General features: G+C 35.0%; 3 protein-coding genes across 3 annotated transcripts; 2 read left to right on the top strand and 1 right to left on the bottom strand.

Moving 5' to 3' along the window:
- Positions 1-5213: 5213 nt before the first annotated feature.
- On the top strand, positions 5214-13301 carry LOC133297607 (protein AGENET DOMAIN (AGD)-CONTAINING P1). The gene is made up of 4 exons (XM_061496773.1): positions 5214-5651; positions 5882-6364; positions 6885-7451; positions 13147-13301. The coding sequence occupies exons 1-4, from the start codon at positions 5214-5216 to the stop codon at positions 13150-13152; spliced, it is 1494 nt and encodes a 497-aa protein (XP_061352757.1). The 3' UTR covers positions 13153-13301.
- A 1043-nt stretch (positions 13302-14344) lies between these two features.
- LOC133297615 (uncharacterized) lies at positions 14345-15140 on the bottom strand. Its single transcript, XM_061496782.1, has one exon. It carries the CDS (start codon positions 15000-15002, stop codon positions 14532-14534), a length of 471 nt encoding a protein of 156 aa, XP_061352766.1. The 5' UTR covers positions 15003-15140; the 3' UTR covers positions 14345-14531.
- Positions 15141-18211: 3071 nt separating this feature from the next.
- On the top strand, positions 18212-20165 carry LOC133297609 (F-box protein At5g49610). Its single transcript, XM_061496775.1, has 2 exons — positions 18212-18664; positions 18761-20165. Exon 2 carries the CDS (start codon positions 18771-18773, stop codon positions 19851-19853), a length of 1083 nt encoding a protein of 360 aa, XP_061352759.1. The 5' UTR covers positions 18212-18664; positions 18761-18770; the 3' UTR covers positions 19854-20165.
- The last annotated feature ends 73 nt before the right edge of the window (positions 20166-20238 follow it).

The raw sequence follows: 20238 nt of genomic DNA, 5'->3' as shown, positions 1-20238 counted from the left end.
CCATTAATTTTTCGTCGAAAATTTTTTACGGAAATAAATTACGTCGAAAAATGGGTTATCAACGAAGACATATTCGACGACCTAAATTCTGTCGATAATTCTGTCGAAAACTTTATTTTCAACAAAATTTGTACCATTTTCGACGGAATTTTTCCGTCGAAAAAATGAATTTTTTTTGTAGTGTGATGACTAAACTCAATTCGTTATGGGTTGAGTGCTTGATTGCATTACACGTTTCTTTTACCAGGGGGTAAAATTGAATGCTTTGGTTCTTTTCTCTTGGTTCCTTTCAGGGTTGAAGATGTGATCATTAGTGAATTACTTGAGGTGCTTCCTGCCACCTTGCTATCTTCACTTAAGATGTTTTCTGCAACCATCACTGGCTCACGTCTCCTACATCTAATTAGCTTGTTGCAATTTTGCTGAATGCGTTTCCATTGAGCGCTTTCTGGAGTTGAAATGTAATCTGTAAATATGTGGAACATGTTGGTATTGCCCATGCCCACCCTGATGCTAATCTCACTGACATTACTTTTGAACATATATGTACAATGTTAATATGTTTAAGACCTAAAATCCAGAAAGTTCATGTATGATGATGACATAATGAATTGAGTATGTGTCTTAATTGCAAATTAGTTACATTAACATTATTATTTAGTCAACTATTGCTCCAAAAGAATCATATGTCTAAAAATAGATAATTTAAAATTGAGTAATAATGTTTCATATATTTACATTTGTATACTTTAACATACTTATTTTAAGTCAATAGATCACACTTTAAGTTTCATTATAAATTTTTCAAAATGGTTTAGGATTTTTCGTTTGTACAGTGCACATACTTAAGTATGTTCAGGCAGGGATGGCCTAGTCAGAGTAACATTTTTCTCAAAATGGAGACATTCTAGAGGATTATGAGGCACCCTTTATTGGTGTAACCTGTAAAGTTAAGATTTTCAATCGGAAGGAAAATAATAAGACAATGATTATAGAAAAATAACCTTTTTCTGGAGGATTTTCCGATTTCCATGTGAAAGAAATAAAAAAGAAAACATACATTAAAAAATGAGATGCTGTGGTCCCTTTGTTAGAAGTGCACCTAGACAATGGGTTTGGTCAAATGAACCACAAGCTTCATGGATTGAAATTTCTGGTCTCTTTTTTTGTCTTTTTTTATTAAAAGGGAAGTATAAAAGACTATAAATTAGGAGATAAATAATTGCAAAAACGGGGTTTTTTGTGTGAATATTTAATGAGAGAAGCAAGTGACATAAATAGGGACAGAAAAATCCATTGGAAGCTTGACCTAGTCATTCATTAATGGGAAATGTTTTTATCATGTTGCATGAGACAAGTTGTCTCATGCAACACATAAAAAAGTGAGTGAGACCCACTAGGAAGAAGAGAGAGAAAGGAAAAATGAGTCATACTCACTTTTGTGTGTGTTGCATGAGATAACTTGTCTCATACAACATGAGAAAAACATATGACTTCATTAATTCGTAATAATAATAATGTTCCTTTCCAAAACACTACTCTTCACTCTTGACAGTGACCTTTAATTACTCTTTTCACCTCACATTCATCCCTTGCAAAAAGAAGGCACAAATTACTTTATTCTGAAGATTACGTAAAGAATTAATTTAATTCTCAATTCTTGTTATTTACTGCAATTAATTTTAGTTTTAATTTAAATTCAAAACTTATTCTCAACAATCAATTCGAGTTTTCCAAATTAAAGAGAATAGTTATAATAGTACTTGACGCATTAATCCTCATGGGAACGATATTCTTATTCACTACTTTATTACTTGAAACGATCGGTATACTTGCCGTAATCGCAACAACCGGTTTACCGATTCCCGGGTCAACCTAGCCAGATTGGTCCAATTTTATCAACATTGATTGAGACTATTCTAGTGGGGTTCTGGACTTGAAAAACCCCAGTGAAGTTACAGAAATCAAATTCTGCATATACGGTGAGCAGTTCCTGTGAGAAAAAGCGTTATCTGGAGTTACTTGTTGAACTGTTTGCTCCAGCTAACAGCTCAACGAGCAGTTCTTGTGAAAAAAAATGTTATCTCGGCCCAGGAGTTGCTCAGCGAGCTACCTCTGTCATTTTATTCTCTCGGGTCTTCCTTGCAGCTCGCTCCAGTGAGTGACTCAACAAGGGCCTCTGCAGATTGATATTTTACATATTGCACGATTACCTTAATTGTTACTTGCCAAGTTTAGCATACTTGTCTATCAAGGAATTTTCAACACATGTTACAATCATAAGTGTATTATCTATGGGAAATATTTTCTCATGTTGCAGGAGATTTCAATTCTCATGTTGTGACCTTTCGATTTACATGCAAAGTTTTTTTTCTTTTTAATAAATGTGGGGCCCATCACTAGTTGAGTCACAACATGAGAATTCAATTCTCATACAACATGAAAAAATCAAACCCCATTGTCTATATGCTATATCAGGTGTCACAATTATTGTTGTGAGGAACACCTCATTGTGTTTGAACTTAATACATCTACAGGTCCATAAGGGACAGGCGCACAACTGCTATATGCAATACAAACAGAAGCTTATCCGGGGCCTAAAAGCCTATATAAAAGCTTTAGACGACTAGTGACTTTCATTTGAGTACGTGCATGTTTTCTTTATCATAAAATCATTAGAAGTATTGTTATTATAAGATATCATAAGCAGGACATAATCTCAGAATAAGAATGGTAGTTTTATAATTTATTGAGATTCGCATCTCATCTTTGTTGGAAACATTTCAGTATATCAAATCAAGATTAGCAGCCGGAAGGATGATTGACAGTGTGTGCTATGTACAATGTGTTTTTATGTATTCTGTATGTTTCGATATGTTTATAGTCAATACATTTTGTTCTTTTGTATTAAAATTATTGTATCATGAATGTTGGTGCATAAGAATGTAGACAATAATACAAGTGTGTAATGACGTATGCTACAATTTAAATGTGTTTTTTTTGTTCTTAGTATAAATATTCCCACTAGTTGGGGTGTTACATGATTCAAGATTTTCCAAAGAAAATTAAATCTGAATCCAAATATAAATTAGATAAGTTGTGATAGTATGTTGATTTTGTAACTTTTATATAAAGTCATATGAATTGTATAGTTAAGCGATGCAAATTTTTTCAAAATAAATCAAATAAATTAAATGAATAAAATATATTTTTCATATTTTAAATTAAGTAATCAAATGATTGTAGCTCATGAACTGATTGGAATATCTTCAAAAAAAATTAAAAAAAAATAAACTAATTAACAAATGTTTTATACAAAAACAATGTGCTTTTAAATTTTTCATTACATGAAGGGGTATAGAGAAGCATAAATTGGGTTGTCAAACCAAAATTGAATTATTTTCATTCTTTCATCTATTTTCATTTCAAAACTAAATTTCCATCAACATTTATTGTTCTTTATTTTGAAAATAGAAAAAATAAATACTGGTAAGGATTTTTTTTATAAACTTGTAGAACACCAGTTTTAGAACGCGCAAAAACTTCCGTGTAGGGATGTGTATGGGTCAGGTCGGGTCAGTTTTTTGTGCTGACCCAACCCAACTTGATTTTTATAAGTTAGGTATTTTGACCCAACCTAGTTTAATTTGATCTAAGTCGGGTCTGATCTAGTTTGAATTTTTTTGAACTAGTTCAGAACCCGGTCGAATCTGACCTGACTTGATTTCTGAAGTGAGTCTGACTTGGTTTCAAAATCAGGTCAAATCCGACCTGACCCGTTTTTGATTTGGTTTCAACACATGTTTTTAATTTGATTTTTTGTATAGTTATTGATTTAAATTTTAAATTCATGTAATTTAATTATTTATTTGTTTTAAAATATATAAATTATATAATAAATTTGGTATTTATTGAATAAATAAAGAAACGTAATTTTTTTTAACAAAAAAAGGTTATTTAATTTTAAAATCCAAATACAATGAATTACATCAGAGAGAAGATGAACAACAAAATTCAAGAGAGAAAAAAAGCTACGGTGTAAAAACTATTAAAATAAAGGAAAAAGTGTTTGTCATTTTAAATGACATAAAGTTATGTCATTTTAAGAGAGAGACAGACACAGAAAAAAAATTATTTGAATTTTAAATTAAAAAAAAAACCACTCACTTTCTCTCTCCCATGATCTCCGTTTTTCTGTGTCTATCTCTCTCCTAAAATAACATAACTTATGTCATTTAAAATGACAAACACCAAACCCTAAAATAAAATAAAAAATGAAGGAATAGAGAGAAAGAAAATCTAATGTTTGTTATGAAAATGAAGGAGGCGATGTTGGAAGGATCAGAGAGTTAGATCCAAAGCCAATAACAAAAAGACCATTATAGCAAAACATGACAACAATAAGATATTTAGCCATATCATATCATATCAATCAATAAGCTCGGGATTAAGCACAAGAAAAGTCGAGAAGCATACTTTGAACTGCAATTGTGATTGCGATGGCTGATCCTCTTCGGTGGAGTGGAAGAATATCGACAGATAAAAAAGAGAAGTGAGAACTTTAAAAACGAAAACTGCAATTGTGATTTTTTTTTCTATTTTTTTCACTTAATGGATATGGGTCAAGTTTTGGATCAATGTGTCAATTATTAAAATAAGTCAGGTTTAAAACTGACCCAAATAAAAGTGGATCGGTATTTAAAACTAATTTAAAAAAGTAAGTATTTATGGGCCATCTCAAGGTCAATTCAAGAAGGACAAGTGAATCAGTGTTTTTACACACCCCTATTTTCGTGTTAATAATTAATTCCGGAATCCAATTACATCTTAAAAAAAATCATTTTTGGTCAATATTTGTTTTTTCATAAAATCAAATAAATACACAATCAATGAATCTATTTTCATTTGTTATTTTTCTAAACCCAATCCTAATCCCGATGCACTTCTGCACTATTAAATAAAGAATTTATGACATCCAATACTTTCTTAAAATTTTGATTTTACTTGTGTCAGTCACTAATAGTGTTCCCTCTATCATTTCCTGAATACTGAAAAATGATACAACACTTGCCTAAAAAGCAGAACACACAAATTGAGAATGTGACAGAGACACATATAGTGCAATCACATTCCCGTGAACTCTTTCGCTTCACCTCCCTTGCAATTCCGACCACCTTCTTCACACACACACACACACACTTAGGTTCACAATCATGTTTCATTTCCACAAAGGTGACACCGTCGAGGTCACCAAGCCCAAAACCACCACCACCACCAACTTCTACTACCCTGCCACGGTGGTTCGACCTCCTTCGAAGCGCAAAAACCTCGTTTTCCTCGAGTACCTAACCCTCTTCGCTCCCTCCGAGGAATCCCAACCACCCAAACACCTCAGAGAGAACGTTAACGTCGCAAGCGTGAGGCCCAAGCTTCCCCACCAGTTAAATTCATGGTTCAAAGTCGGTGACGCCGTCGACGCTTACCGTCAAACCCACAATGCGTGGTGCCCCGGAACCGTCTCCGACATCCTCGAAAACTCTAACTACCTCGTCGCATTTCACGATGATGATTCCGCCGCCGTCGACCACTGTAACCTCCGCCTTCACCGGAATTGGGTCCACGGGAATTGGGTCCCACCTCTCCCCGACAAGGTTTATGTTTAGGTTTTGTTGGCATTAATATATTTATGTTTGGTAATTAATATATGTTTATGTTTATATAGTAATTAATATACATTAATCACTTCACCTAAATCAATTTCAATTCCCATTCCTCTCATTGCAACATTGCATCAAGCATCTTCACATACGTAGTTGTTGTGTTGTGTTGCGTCGCATGTTTATGTTTGATAATTAATATATGTGAAACTTTGAGTTGGCAGGAGCAGCACCCTGTGATGGTGACAGAGCCTGAAAATTTAAGGTTTAAGATTAAATATAGTAGGAAACCGCTAAAGGAATCAAAGTTTAAGAAAGGGGAAACAGTGGAAGTTAGAAGCGATGATGAAGGTTATAAAGGTGCTTGGTTTATTGCTACTGTTGTTGATATAATAGGTAAAGACAGGTTTCTTGTAGAATATAGGGACCTTACTACAGATGATGGTACCCAGGATTTGAAAGAAGAAACACACGCAAGGTTTATTAGGCCTTGCCCCTCTCAACTTGCATTTGTTGCTTCTTTCAAACAGTTCCAAGAAGTTGATGCATGGTACAATGATGGGTGGTGGGAAGGTGTGGTTCTTCAAGTACTGAATAGCAGGGAATGTTTTGTTTCTTTCATTGACAATGATGTGTTGAGATGTGAAAATTCTAAACTAAGGCCTCATCAGGATTGGGTTAACGGAAGATGGGACATGCCTTCCAAGGTAAAATCACTTTGAAGCTTTTCCCCTTTTATAAATTGAATTTTTTCTTCTGAAACTGCAGTTGATATTGACAATTCCCAAAATTGATTTAGGGGATGATAGAACTTCAAACATTATCACTTGTAGAAATCATTTAAAAGTTTTTACTCTCTTAGATTTGATTAGATTATCATGTGTCTTGTTACTTATGAATCAGTTTTTCTGAAAGAGTTCTACGATCTGTTGAAACTTGAGATATCAATGGAATGATTCCAAGATAAAGCTTTGTAAAAACTTCTGGCAAAGGAACTTACAAAAACAAAGCATTGACATCCTGTTTAACTTGTGAACTGTTCGTGTTTGTCACTTAATTTAAAGATGTCTTCTTAGTTGCTTTGAAATTGGATTCAAGTTCAATTCTGCGGTAATGTTATGTGCAAAGGTATCATTTGCTTCCTTATTTTTCTTATATTATTAAATTTTGTTTATGCGGGGAATGTTTAAATGTACCTGACAATGTTTTTGGATTTTAAAATATCAGAAATCAAGTGAGCTGACAAAGAAGTTTGGAGATGTGATGTCTAAAGCCAAGAATATTACTGGAAATAAATTAATATTTAAATGTCAAAAGCCTTGTGAGCTTGCGAAGAAGCCTACAGATGTAATGTCAAGGACCACGAACACCGGAAGCAAATTTGTGTTACATTTCTGTAAAGGTGCAAAGGTAGAAGTTAGAAGTGATGAAGAAGGCTACCAAGGTGCCTGGTATACTGCCCTTATTGTTAACTCTTTGCAGAATGGCAAGTACTTGGTGGAGTATTTGACCTTGAAAACTGATGACTTAACTGAACAACTAAAAGAAGCGGCAGATGCTTCAGATATCAGGCCATATCCACCAGATATCAATCATCGTCACCACTTTACGCCGCGGGAATGGGTTGATGCTTGGTATAATGATGGATGGTGGGTAGGTCAAGTATCTACTGTTCTTCGTGGCTTCAAGTACAGGGTTTACTTTTCGACTACAAAAGAGGAGCTAGAATTTGATCATTGTCACCTGAGGCCCCATCAGGAATGGATCGATGGAAGATGGGTACTTGCTTCTTCGGTATGTCTTCAACAACACATCCTTTGATTTGTTAATTTGGCCTTTTAATGTGATGTGCTTGGTATAATTCACTGATCTTCATCACAATTATATTTACTTAGTAATCTCACAATGTGCTGGCAATGACCCTTTAAGCTCGTGGCTGCTCATTGTGTGGAATTTTGCTTATTGTTTCCCACATTTTAAATATTATTTTTGTTACTATGGATCTCTTATTAGGCTTTGATATAGTAGTTCCATCAGCATTTCTAGAACGATGTCTTTATTTAAAGGTAACAAATAATGTCTCTTTCTCTTTTGCGTTCCGTCTCAGCTGTGAAGATGTTAGGCCACCCATTACTAGAGTCTACTCTAGGAGGATGCATAGGGGATTATATTGTGAGATGTAAGACAAAAGTTTTTCTTATTTGATACTTTTTGATTTACACTGAAAAGGTATATCTATACAAGAGTAAATGAGAAAAAAGAGAAACAAATTAAAATCCCTATTAAAGGAAAAAATAAATCTCTAATTAATAGGCTATAAATCAGGGATATGATTGCATCCCAAATAAAAACAGAAAGATTCTAATCCTGATTTTCTACACTCCCTCTCAAGTTGGGAGGTAAATGTTGATTATTCCCAACTTGCCAATCAGGTCTTCAAAGGCTGGCCGATGTAGGCCCTTAGTGAGGATATTTGCAATCTGCTCTTTGGTAGGAATATACCTCATACATACACTTCAATCATCTATTTTTTCTTTGATAAAGTGGCGATCAACCTCCACATGTTTTGTTCTGTCATGGTGAACTGGATTTTGAGCAATACTGACAGCAGCCTTATTATCACAATATACTCTGACAGGTAGGGAAAAAGAGCTTTTCAATTCCTCAATGAGTCTTCTTAACCAAATTCCTTCACAAATACCATGGGCTAGAGCCCGAAATTCTGCTTCTGCACTTCTCCGGGCAACAACTGTTTGTTTCTTACTTCTCTAGGTCACAAGATTTCCCCAGATATAGGTGCAATATCCTGAAGTGGATCTTCGGTCCAATGCAAAGCCAGCCCAATCTGCATCTGTATATATTTAAATCATCCTCTAGTGTCCTCTTTTAAAGAACAATCCTCGACCAGGGGTGTTTTTGAGGTACTTCAGAATTCTATAAACTGCATTCAAGTGTTTTTCCTTAGGAGAATGCATGAATTGACTAACCATGCTTACTGTAAATGCAATATCAGGTCGAGTGTGAGATAAGTAGATCAACTTCCCCACCAATCTCTGATATTGCTCTTTGTCAACTTCTTTCCCATCTTCAATTCCCAATTTAATATTGGGTTCAATTGGAGTCTCTGTTGGTTTGCACCCAAGCATTCCTGTTTCTTGTAACAGGTCTAGAATATATTTCTTCTGAGTTAAAGAAATTCCTGCCTTACTTCGAGCAACTTCCATGCCCAAGAAATATTTGAGAGATCCAAGATCCTTCAGTTCAAACTGATCAGCTAAACACTTCTTCAAAGAGCTTATCTCCTCACAATCATTACCTATGACAATTATGTCATCAACATAAACAATGAGAATAGCAATTTTACCACCATTAGAGTGTTTTAAAAATAAAGTGTGATCAGTCTGAGCTTGGAGGAATCCTCTTCCCTTAACAGCTTGAGTAAACTTCTCCAACCACTCTCTAGGGGATTGTTTAAGAGACCAGAGAGAGACTTCTTCAACTTGCATACTAAACCGTCTCCTTTTTCAAAACCAGGTGGTGGATCCATATAAACTTCTTCATGTAGATCACCATTCAAGAAGGCATTCTTTACATCTAATTGTTGCAAGGGCCAACCAAGATTGGCAGCAAGTGATAAAAGAACTCGGATAGTGTTAAGCTTGGCAATATGGGCAAATGTCTCCTGATAGTCTATCCCATGAGTCTGAGCGAATCCCTTAGCAACTAGTCTGGCCTTATACTTGTTGATGTTGTTATCTGCATTAAACTTTATTGTGAACACCCACTTGCAACCTACTATTTTCTTTCCTCTAGGTAATGCTACAGACTCCCAAGTTCCATTTTTGTTGAGCGCATCCATTTCTTCAGAGACTGCATTCCTCCGTTTTGGATTATCAAGTGCTTCTTGGATATTTTTTGGTATTTTTGTACTGTCTAACATAGTGTTGAAAGCACAAAAACCTGGGGACAACTTTTCATATGTAATGTGATGAGAAATAGGATGAGCAGTACAAGATCTAGTACCTTTTCGGAGAGCAATAAGCACATCTAGGTCGGCTGTATCAGTGTTGCTGGAACTAAGACTCGAGTTAGAATTCTGGCAGTCTAGAGGCTCTTGAGATGATTCTCGCTTGCTGTAAAACTTTCCCTATTTACCAGGAGGATCTCCGTTATCTGACACATTAGCTCCCCCTGTCTTTTGCATAATGACTCCCCCTGTCTCCAACGACAAAGGTAAAACAACAGAATCATTTGGTTTCCAAAACTTATCTTCATCTACCCCAATAGACTCCCCCTGAAGAGAAGTCGAAGGAAAAAAAGATTGTCTCTCATCAAATGTGTCATCCATAGAAACAAAGACCTTACGAAGAAAAGATGAGTAACACTTGTAGCCCTTTTGGTTAGGAGGATATCCTCTGAAGACACATTTAATAGACTTAGGATCGACCTTGGACCTTTGATGGGGAGGAACATGTACAAAAGTCACACAGCCAAACAACTTGGGAGGAAGGGAAGAGTGAGCTCGGAAAGAAGGAAAGGTGTGGGTAAGACAAGATAAAGGAGATTGAAAATTTAGGACACGAGAAGGCATCTGATTGATGAGGTATGCTGCAGTCAAGACAGCTTCTCCCACAGATATTTAGGGACATACATGGTAAACATAAGAGCTCGAGCAACTTCAAGGAGATGTCTATTTTTTCATTCAGCCATCCCATTTTGTTGAGAGGTGTTAGGACAAGAACTTTGATGAAGAATACCATGCTGGACGAGATAGTTTCCAAGAACAGAATTAAAATATTCAGTACCATTGTCAGTTCGAAGAATTTGGATAGAGGTTTGGAACTGAGTTTGAATCATAGCATGAAAGTTTTTAAAAGTGGATGTAGCGTCAGACTCATCCTTTAGAAGGTATACCCAACATACCCTAGAGTGATCATCAATGAAAGTTATAAACCAACGAGCACCAGAGATTTTTTTTTTTACGTGCTTGACCTCATATATCACTATGAATCAAGGTAAATGAAGAAGAATCATGATGGACTCTAGGAGGATAAGAAACACGAGAATGTTTTGCAAACTGACAAATATCATAAGAAAAAGAATTGGGATTTTTATTGATAAATAAGTTTGGGAACAACTTGTGAAGATAAATGAAATTTGGGTGTCCTAACCAATAATGCCACAACAAAACATCAGTACAATCATCAGACAAAGATACCGAGGGGTTCACAAATTTTTTTTCTTCACAAGGATATTTTTCAAAATAACAGAGTCCTTCTTCCTCTCTAGCACTGCCAATCATTAGCCCCGAGTCCTGTTCCTGGAAAAACAAGCATCGACAGAAAACTTGGCAACACAATGTAACTCAGAGGTAAGTTTGCTTATAGAGATGAGATTACAAGTAAGAGAGGGAACATGAAGGATTGAGTTCAAAGTAATGTGTTCAGAAAGTTTAATGGATCCTTTTCCAGCAATAGTAGAGAAGCTGCCATCTGCTGTTTTTATTCGTGACTGTTGATAGTAACGGGTATAAGAACAAAATAAGGTTGCATTACTTGTCATATTATTAGAAGCCCCTGAATCAAGAATCCAACGACTACTATTATCAACATGCAATGCCGTACCTTGTTGAGCAACATTGCTAGATGGAAATTTACTTTCAATCAAATTGGAAGCTAACGTATCCAATTCGAACACAGAGGAAGCTAAGGCATGGGACATGATACTCTTTGAGTCATCCAAGGCAGAAAACTTGGAGTTTGTTACAGAAACAACAGCAGAAGTGGAACTGTTTCGCGCCCAACAGTAGCAACAGTCACTCTCTAAGTTGTTTTTTTCTTGGATAGCCATAGTCCGAAATAAAAAAAGTCTCTAATCACTTATTTGAGCCTTCAAACTAGGGGTGTTCGCGGTCTGGATTGGATCGGTTTTGGAAGCAAAAAATCATCTGATCCAATCCCTTCGGTTTGATCATGTAATCATCCATTCGGTTTGGATTTTTTTCAAATCCGATCCGATCCAATCCAATTTTTTTCGGTTTGGATTGGATCGATTTTCGATTTTTTGAAAATCCTAAAATTTGTTTCATGATTATTGTGCAAATAACATCTTTTGTATATATTGGCTTTGTAATTTTTTTTTAAATACAAAAGCATCAATAAACAATAATATAGTTTATTTTTTGGACAATGATATATGAAGCTCTACATAGATGAAATTTTGTTGATGAGATGTGATTAGATTTTTTCTTGAGTTTAGTTAATGGGTCTTGGATTTAGAAATTTGTGGGCTATGATTGGGAAAAGACCCAAGTAGGTAGAGAGAAATTAATATATTGGATCGGTTTTCATCTATCAATCCGAAAATCGATCTAATCCAATTAAAATTTGCGGTTTTTTTTTGGTTTTTGGTTTTTCAGTTTTCAGTTTATTCGGTTATCGATTTTTCGGTTCGCTTACCGTGGTTTGAATCGGTTTGGATCGGTTGATGAATACCCCTATTTCAAACAGATAGGAAAGAGAGAGAAAGCCGAAAGAGACCTCTCCGAACTGAAACAAAGCACTGCAGGGAGGCGCGTGGCTTGCACGTGATGTATTGTGGCTGCGCGTATGGCGGACGCTCCATCCTTTCTCTGGCGCATGGGGGTGCGTGGCTCAGTAGAATCCGGTGGTCCTTCTTGGAACTTGTAGATCGGCTCGTTCTGTTTCGAATGGTGTGGGTCTTGGCTGACGGAGATGGATTAAAGTAGGGAAGAGAAAGGGGAGGGGTAAGGAAGTATTAAGAGAAAAGTGAGAAGGAAGAGAGACCTGGCCTCTCTAAAGCCAGCTGCTATCTTCATTTTCCTATTTTGTTCGTTTTCTTCCATTTCTATGCTTTAAACAGACACATATATCACTGATATTGCTTTCATATCAATGGAACTAGTACCTGTTTCTGCAATTTCTGTCAATTCCGAGTAAATTCTCTTGATCCCTACCGGAGTTTTTTCTCCAATATAAGTGTTTGCCTTCTTTTCTCTTGCCTTTCTATTGGAGAATTCATGATCATGGCCCTTTTTTTTGTGGGGGTGTGTGTACTTTTCTAGTCTTTGGAGATTTTTTTACCCATGAATCTTGATAAATGCTAATTGTTAGTTTCCCAATTTCTGCCAAATTAGCGGATTCATGTGAATAATTCTGATAGTTGTAGTTTGGAATGTTAAATGCATTTAGAAATTCTGTGGAATTAAAAGCTTAAGCAGTTATGCTTGAAAAAATATTAAGACAAAAAATTGTAGTCTTAGATTATTACAATTTTGATACCTTTCTTCCCCTAGTAATTTAATGAAACTTGTCTTTGTTCCTCTTTTCATTTCATGTATTTGAGCTGGATTATCAGCTGATGACTAAACTTACTTCGTTATGAGTTGAGTGCTTGATTGCATTACACGTTCCTTTTACCAGGGGGGTAAAATTGAATGCTTTGGTTCTTTTCTCTTGGTTCCTTTCAGGGTTGAAGATATGATCATTAGTGAATTACTTGAGGTGCTTCCTGCCACCTTGCTATCTTCACTCAAGATGTTTTCTGCAACCATCACAGGCTCACTTCTCCCACATCTAATTAGCTTGTTGCAATTTTGCTGAATGCATTTCCTTTGAGCGCTTTCTGGAGTTGAAATGTAATCTGTAAATATGTGGAACATGTTGGTATTGCCCATGCCCACCCTGATGCTAATCTCACTGACATTACTTTTGAACATATATATACGATGTTAATATACTTAAAACCTAAAATCCAGAAAGTTCATGTATGATGACATAATGAATTGAGTCTGTGTCTTAATTGCAAATTAGTTACATTGACATTATTATTCAGTCAACTATTGCTCCAAAAGAATCACATGTCTAAAAATATATAATTTAAAATTGAGTAATAATGTTTCATATATTTACATTTGTATACTTTAACATACTTATTTTAAGTCATTAGATCATACTTTAAGTTTCATTATAACATTTTCAAAATGGTTTAGGATTTTTAGTTTGTACAGTGCACACACTTAAGTATGTTCAAGCAGGGATGGCCTAGTCAGGGTAACATTTTTCTCAAGATGGAGACATTCTAGAGGATTATGAGGCACCCTTTATTGCTGTAACCTGTAAAGTTAGGATTTTCAATAGGAAGGAAAACAATAATACAATGATTATAAAAAAAATAACCTTTTTCTGGAGGATTTTCTGATTTCCATGTGAAAGAAATAAAAAAGAAAACATACATGAAAAAATGAGATGCTGTGGTCCCTTTGTTAGAAGTGCACCTAGACAATGGGTTTGGTTAAATGAACAACCACAAGCTTCATGGATTCAAATTTCTGGTCTCTTTTTTTGTCTTTTTTGATTAAAAGGTAAGTATAAAAGACTATAAATTAGGAGAAAAATAATTGCAAAAACGTGGTTTTTGTGTGTGTGTGTGTGTGTGAATATTTAATGAGAGAAGCAAGTGACATAAATAGGGACAGAAAAATCCATTGGAAGCTTGACCTAGTCATTCATTAATTCGTAATAATAATAATGTTCCTTTCCAAAACACTACTCCTCACTCTTGACAGTGACCCTTAATTGCTCTTTTCACCTCACATTCATCCCTTGCAAAAGGAAGGCACATATTACTTTATTCTGAAGATTACGTAAAGAATTTGGAAAGAGACAAAAGCCATTTGTAAGCATATTCTTGAGGAAATAAACCTTGTTTAGCATATTCTCTGATGAGGGTACCTCATCTTTTACAGAGGTCCTCTAATTCTTGAGAAAATACAAGCATTAAATAATTAAAACTATACATAGCATCAGCATAATCCATAAATTACAATAATTTTTATTATAATTTTTTATCTAATTACAATTTGATCATCCTCCACCACTTTTCTTTTGTTTCCTCCTGAACTTCTTTCCCAGCTTGGAAGAGAGAAACTGGAAAAGACATAGACAAGCCAACCATAGATTTGAAGGTAATGACAGATCCCTCTGGAGGGCCTTTGACATGAATCTCATTCAAGGTGAACCAAAGCAAGAAATCCTTAGCCTTCACGCCAGTGAGATTCTTGATCTTGTTTGGTTCAACATAAGCAGTGACAACTGAATCATAGCAAACAATTATGTTATCAAACCTGTGCTCCCTCTTCTTCTCAAGCTTGAGCCAAACAAAGCCTTTTTCCTTCACATAACCGCATTCTTCAATGTCCTCTATGGTCAATAATCCATCTGGTAAGCCTATTTCTGCCAGCAACAAAGAGAACTTCTCCCTGCAAACTTGGTCTCCATAACACACCTCTGCTTTGGCCTTTAGCTCCTCTGTTACAAGAGTCATTCTTTCTTCTTTGTCTAGCAACCACAAACTGGTGCTTGTTGTGCTTGTGCTTGTGTTGGTGACTACAAATGATTCTTCTTATGTAATCTATCCTTAGAAGGGTATATACTTATAGGAATTGGGAATATGAAGCAGTTGTAAAACTTTGAGGGCTTCCACAACTTGCCACAATAGATAGATTACTCATTTTTGGGTTCAACCCAATATTGAGGTATTTTTTTTTGGGGGGGAGAAAGCCCAATTGGGGTTTCAATACTTGACATTTGCTGCCAAACCCAAATATATTACTTTTTCTTTCTTTTTTTTGAACAGACCCCAAGTATATTAGGTTGAAAGATTTTATAAGAGTTATGTTGTAGGAAAAGTGATTGTGTAATGTTATAGAGATTCGTTTTGCGTGCCGCAATTTTTTTTTTTCTTCAAAAAGTGTGAGCTCCACAAAATGTTATGTGTGTATGAAAGTTTGTTGTGTCATGTTAAATGATAAATGCAAATCTCATCATTATATTAAGGAAAAAATGACATCTTATATCATTTTACTCTTATAAAGAGGTGAGATTCACATTTTTAAAAAAAATTTCCCCAACTCTCTCTCCTATGATTTATCTCTCTTAAAATGACACAACTTTATATTATTTAAAATGATACACATTTTTTCCTTATATTAAACTCATTTAACGCTTTTGAAATTACTAGTGGGTGAAAGTGAAAGAATTCAAAATAATACACGCTTTTTATAATTAAATGTTAGGGCTAACTTATGCGGGTCTCTTAAACTAATTTTCCTAATTGATATCATTAAAGATATATTATTTAGGTTCAGAGTATACAAAAAAAAACTAACAATTTGATCACAAAAAATTAACAAAACTATATTTTAAATATGAGAAAAATGTTTCTGCTTTTACTACAGAATTTTTTTTTCTGTCACACTCACATAAAAGTAAATAAGTCTCATTATAAATAGAAGAGAAAGAAAAGATTAATGAAATCTACTTACTTTTATGTTAGTGTGATAGATGAATTTTTCTACTGTAAAAGCACAAACATCAAACCATTTGAATATATATGCTCTTAACTACCCATTAGATACTTGCTTTTACTATTGGGCCTATCGTTGAGATTGTGATTTTTTTTTTTTAGAAATAAGATTGTGATATTTAACTATCTATTTAGAGTTTAAAATTAACTTATAATTACTTTTCATGACAAGTGTGTTTATCAAATTTTGGATTTTAAATGTTGATCAATTTAAGAGAAATTGTATCTCATCACATATGGTTGGGCTTAATCCAAATTGATGGTTGATAGATTGTTATAGCAGGATTTGGTGTTCAGCTACACATGATGATATGATGATATGTGTGGGATGATGGTTAGTTTTGGTGAAATATGTTTGTCAAGAACAATTGAGATGAGTACCTGTAATGCATTTTGATACTCAAATCAGTACTTGAGTGATGAATTTAAGTAAATTGAAGTTTTAGCCTCTCTTTTTTATAATAGTAGCATAACCTACTTGTTGCCTTGTTATATGGCTTTAATATTGTGGCACATCTCTTGTTGGTAAGTCATGGTGACTTTGTTAGCTTATTTTGTAATTAGGACACCATTTTGTGGACTACGATGCTTAGAATTAGAGGTGACAAAGTTGGTGGTCTGCCCCGCCCGGCCCACTCTGTCAAAAAATGAGTCAGTCTGTCCCGCCTTACTTTTGAAAATGGGCTGAAAAACTATGTCCGCCCCGCCCCATTTGACGGGTTGGGCGGGTTGGTCCGTCAGCCCAAGCTTATTTTACATTGATCCGCCTATGCCCGCCAAAAAACGAGCTCACCTCACCCGCTTTTGAGATGGGTTTAAAAACTCAGCTCGCCCCCGCCCCGTTTAGCTGGTGGGGCGGGTTGGCCCGCCGAGCCAAGCCCATTTTGCCAGCTCTACTTAGAATGACTGGAACCTATACTTTTTTTTTTAGTTATTGGCTATTAAGTAAGGGTGTAAATGAGATAAGTCGACCTACAAAGGCCTATGACTTAGCTTACATTAGGCCAGACTTGACCTATTATAAATAATCAAATAGAACATGCTTAGACTTTTAATAAAATCAATTTAGAAAGCAGACCATAGTTTTTTTTTGTACATGTCGGGTCTATAAGTCTACAGGTCGATTTATATCATATTATTTATTTAAAATAAAATAAATAAAATTATTATTTTAATAATTTTGAATAATAAATTAATATTATGTTAGTTATTTTTTAATTGTTAAATACTTAATAGGCTTAAAAAGACTATCAGGTCTATATCAATACTTTTATTTTTTAAATATAAGTCAAACCAGACGTGTAATTTGGAGCCTACACAAGTTAATAGGCCAAGTTAGACATAAGATATTTTATACAGGCTAGCCTATCTAAATCAAATCTAACCTAACCTATTTACACTACTAGTATTACTATTAAGGAGACTTATCAATCATATGATGTCATCAAACTTAGCTGTGTATTCCGAGATTGTCTATGGGAAAAATGTCTATCATTTAAAAGGATGGTCCTTTTAGATGAATGTAGTGCATTTTTTTAAATTTTTCCCTCCACTCTCTCTCCCCCATAGTTTATTCTTTTATCTCTCTTAAAAAGATATAAGTGTGTGTCATTTAAAAGGACACACACTTTTCTCATTGTCTATACATATTTTCTTACGGACTAAGTTTATATCTTTAAGGGGGCGTTTGGTACGCGGGATTCTTCAAGATTATCGGGAAATTGAATTTTTCTAAATTTTACATTTATGAATATTATCATAAATTGAATGTAAAAATCATATTTTTAAAAATTGAGATTCTCGACTAAAAAAAAAATTCCTATACCAAACGCCGCCTAAGATGTTTTTGAACGGGATCTTTTATCCCGTTTAATATAGGATCAAATTAACTATTAATGATATTTTCTTAGAATAACAAAATAATGAAGCCAAACCCATCTCAATTATTGGTCCATAATTTTAATAAATATGAAAATAGGTTATAGCAAGCTCATGTCATTGTCAATGAATAAGCTTGTCGATAAAGAATAAAAGTAAGTGTGTATTCATTATTATTTTAATTTAAATTAAAATATTTTTAATCTTAATATACTAAATTATAACATATAAAAAAATAAGCGTTCAGTCAGCATTCTATATTCATCATCAGTCCCGTACTTTGGTGTACGTGTCGCATATTCCGTCGATGTGTCACTCGTTCGTTCTTCCGATCCCCTTCTCTCTCTCTCTCTCTCTCTCTCTCTGCTTCTTTTGCCCCTTTATCCTTGTAGAACGAGCAAGTTCACGTTCTTTCTTGTATGAATCCTTAAACTCAGTAAACTTGGTCCACACATTACTCATACCCAATTCTATCTTTTGTGTGTGGGTTTTTGGGTAAACGCTATTGCTTCAATATATATTTTGTTCTTGCGTGTGTGTGTGCGCGCGGCGAAAATGACAACTGAAATTCCATTAAACCCTATTATTTGTTCAAATGTAAACGGGAAACGAAATTGAAATCCCAATTTTCCCATTCTTATTCTTCAACCATCACAAATCCACCACCTCTAAAAAGTTGAATCCTTTCTCTCTTTCCATTCCATCAAGGTGCAGCTTCATCGGATACCCCAAATTTTGTTCCGGTAAGCAAAGTTCGAAACTTTATCTTGTTTTTTTGGTTACCCATATTTTGATTTTCTTTTCAAATCTGTTATTCAAAACTTGTTTTCGTATTTGAGGTTTTCAATTATGGATATACGAGGAAATGGGATTTTCCCGGATGAGGTGGTTATTCAGATTCTTGCAAGGTTGCCTGTGAAGCCCCTTTTTAGATGCAAAACCGTGTGTAAACTCTGGTATAGGTTGACCTTGGATAAGTATTTCATTAATCTCTACAATGAGGTGTCTAGGAAGAACTCCATGATTCTGGTGGAGATTTCAGATTCATCTGACTCCAAATCTAGCTTAATATGTGTTGATTATTTAAGGGGTGTCTCTGAATTTTCACTGAATTTCTTGAATGATAGAGTTAAGGTTCGAGCATCTTGTAATGGCTTGCTGTGTTGCTCTAGTATTCCTGATAAGGGTGTCTTCTATGTTTGCAATCCTGTCACTCGTGAGTTCAGGTTGCTACCTAAGAGTAGGGAAAGGCCTGTGACTCGGTTTTATCCGGATGGTGAAGCTACCTTGGTTGGCTTGGCCTGCGATTCAACATATCAGAAGTTCAATGTTGTTCTAGCAGGTTGCCATCGCACTTTTGGTCATAGGCCGGATGGAAGTTTCATATGTTTGGTGTATGATTCGGAGTTGAACAAGTGGAGGAAGTTCATTTCGTTCCAAGATGACCATTTTACTCATATGAATAAGAACCAAGTTGTTTTTGTCAATAATGCTCTGCACTGGTTGACTGTTAGCTCCACTTATATACTTGTGCTTGATTTGAGTTGTGACATTTGGAGGAAGATGCCATTACCATATGACTTGATTTATGGAATGGGAAATAGGATTTATCTCTTGGACTTCGATGGCTGCTTGTCTGTTGTTCAAATTTCAGAAGCATGGATGAACATATGGGTGCTAAAAGATTATTGGAAAGGTGAATGGTGTATGGTGGATAAGGTGAGTCTGAGGTGTATCAGAGGTATGGTTCCAGGCATTTTCCCAATCAGTCAGACAGGTGAATATGTTTTTTTGGCAACTCATAAGCAGGTTTTAGTGTATCATCGCAAGAGTCAAGTTTGGAAAGAAATGTACTCTGTGAAGTATAGCTCAACACTCCCATTATGGTTTTCAGCACATGCATATCGCAGCACGATGTTCTCATGTAACTGAGGCATGGTGACTACATTAAATAGCTTTTGTACATATGTTTCTAGTTGCTAGTATTTGATGCTTATGTAGCCAGTGTTATTTGCGGAAGGTATTGTATGTTTCTGGTACATAAAATATTTACTCATTTAGCCATTGTTAGTTGCTAGTATTTGATACTCATTTAGCCATTGTGATATTGGTTTTTCCATGGAGGTGTAGTATTTTCCATGTTCTCTTCTAACTTAGGTGTGGCTTCATTAAATAACCTTTGTAAATATAATTTAGTTGCAAGTATTTGATACTCATTTGGTCATTGTTATCTGCTGTAGATATTGTATGTTTCTGATATGGTATATTTATTTTAAAACTGTTATGTTGGCTTTGCGATGGATGTCCTTTTATGCAG

The sequence above is a fragment of the Gastrolobium bilobum genome, unplaced genomic scaffold (genome assembly GCF_033153095.1).
Source record: "Gastrolobium bilobum isolate Gb01-03AN ecotype WA unplaced genomic scaffold, APGP_CSIRO_Gbil_v1 utg8551, whole genome shotgun sequence".
NCBI lineage: Eukaryota > Viridiplantae > Streptophyta > Magnoliopsida > Fabales > Fabaceae > Gastrolobium > Gastrolobium bilobum.
Note: the sequence above shows the minus strand (reverse complement) of the source record. Positions and strands in the feature narration are given on the sequence as shown.

Bases quoted from the DNA above. Each gene is read 5' to 3' on its own strand.
- LOC133297609 (XM_061496775.1), top strand. From the start codon at position 18,771: ATGGATATACGAGGAAATGGGATTTTCCCGGATGAGGTGGTTATTCAG.
- LOC133297615 (XM_061496782.1), bottom strand. From the start codon at position 15,002: ATGACTCTTGTAACAGAGGAGCTAAAGGCCAAAGCAGAGGTGTGTTAT.
- LOC133297607 (XM_061496773.1), top strand. From the start codon at position 5,214: ATGTTTCATTTCCACAAAGGTGACACCGTCGAGGTCACCAAGCCCAAA. The intron at 5,652-5,881 runs GTTTATGTTTAG...TTGAGTTGGCAG, and splicing joins TCCCACCTCTCCCCGACAAG to GAGCAGCACCCTGTGATGGT. The intron at 6,365-6,884 runs GTAAAATCACTT...TTAAAATATCAG, and splicing joins GATGGGACATGCCTTCCAAG to AAATCAAGTGAGCTGACAAA.